Source organism: Microtus ochrogaster, chromosome 19 (assembly GCF_000317375.1).
Source record: "Microtus ochrogaster isolate Prairie Vole_2 chromosome 19, MicOch1.0, whole genome shotgun sequence".
NCBI classification, from domain to species: Eukaryota; Metazoa; Chordata; class Mammalia; order Rodentia; family Cricetidae; genus Microtus; species Microtus ochrogaster.
The window spans coordinates 47,730,484-47,732,097 of record NC_022021.1 but is presented as its reverse complement, the minus strand read 5'-3'; the positions used below and the strand labels follow the sequence as shown (position 1 = coordinate 47,732,097).

Genomic DNA, 1,614 nt, shown 5'->3' with positions numbered 1-1,614 from the left:
GAGGAGGAGGAGGAGGAGGAGGAGGAGGAGGAGGAGGAGGACAAGGAGGAGGAGGAGAATGGCACATTATTCAAAGTTAAGTAGTTAATTAAGTAGTAATTATCTATGATAAAGGAATCTCTTAAAGGCATTACACAAAGAGAAATAAATACCTTAAACATAGGTATTTTTTATATGCAGACATATATGACATTATCTACTGGGAAAGGGGGAGATTAATGGTAACTCTCTGAGATTGGAGACTTATAGAAATACCATCTTTATCCTAAGTATGAAGTTAAGAATTTTTATGCATGAATGGAAGTGTGCATAACAAGTATTTCTACAAAATCTTAAGTAATACACCTCAAAAATTTCAGACAGCAGCAGTTTATGTTCTATTTGAATGACAAAATTATGAAAAAAATAGGTTCACCTATGAATAACAACTTCTGTCAAAGACAATATTTTGTCAATGAAAAGGTGTTAAAATTATCCAAGTTTCTAAGATTATTAATTTACAAGATAACTTAGCACTGAAAAGAGACAATGTAATGTTCAATTTGTGAAAACATGAGACTTGTGTTTACAGATGAAGCGGAAATACACAGTTCTCATGGTCACAAAACTAGAGCCCAAAGATACTGTTATCTTACACCGTTCTGAAGTGTTTATAATCCGCCCACAAATTATATAGATTACATATAGACAGTTGACTATAGGTTATCCATTGCCAAGAAACAGCACACAATCAAACTGCAAAGTTATGAAAAAGAAATCTTGAATTCTCAATAATTTGAAAACTAACTGATTAGCTATTAAAATTCTTCTAATTTTAGACAGTTTTTAATCTATGACTATATGTCCGCAAAGAGTATGCATTCTAAATCCTTAGTGAGCATGTGATAAAAATTAGAATACCTTTTAGTCATTCACAAAGAACTCTGATGAGGTGATTTTGATCAGCATGATTATAAGTGATATGAAATATACTTATGTCTGAAGTTACTGTCCTACAATGGCTTCACACATAGGTCTTAGAAATGTTTGCAAATTTTCAGAGCTTAGAAAATAGTGCAAAGTTATAATGTAAACTAAAAAAAAAAATGAGCTTTGGAAGTTAAAATAAATAAACAAAGACAGCTCACCATTGGGGAATTACCAAGTTTAAGAGACTTAACCATCATAAACATCTGGGAGATGTCCTTTGACAACAATACCAATGAGAGACCTAAAGAATTATGTCCCTAATATCATGACTTAAGGCTGTTGGGAAACCGGCCTTCCTGTTGACTATTTGAACCTCACCTCTCTTCTTGAACCCCTCATTCCTACACACCTGTACGCACTGTGGCTTCCTCTTGCTTCTTCACACCTGGAGGCCCTTGTCTTTGCTCCAGAAATGTCACCAGGTGTGGCTTAGAGAGAACAAGACCTGTTTGTAGGAAAGGGAACAAGATTAAGTGACCTTCTACTGGGAATTGATATGTCCCTTCCAGTACAAGACTTACAAGGAAAGAAATGATATAACAAATTACTGAGCCGGGCGGTGGTGGCGCACGCCTTTAATTCCAGCACTCGGGAGGCAGAGGCAGGCGGATCTCTGTGAGTTCGAGGCCAGCCTGGTCTACAAGA

The 1,614-nt window shown here is 36.1% G+C and overlaps 1 protein-coding gene across 2 annotated transcripts in view; it reads right to left on the bottom strand.

The window, feature by feature from the left end:
• LOC101995670 (zinc finger protein 58-like) overlaps positions 1-1,614 on the bottom strand; it is a 36,232-nt gene that overhangs the window by 3,847 nt on the left and 30,771 nt on the right. Inside the window, exon 3 of one of the 2 annotated variants that reach the window (XM_005356678.3) lies at positions 1,319-1,414. The exons of the other annotated variant lie outside the window; for it this stretch is intronic. Within the exon in view, the coding sequence (XP_005356735.1) occupies positions 1,319-1,414 (96 nt within the window). The remainder of the gene's footprint in view (positions 1-1,318; positions 1,415-1,614) is intronic. 2 annotated transcript variants of the gene reach the window in all.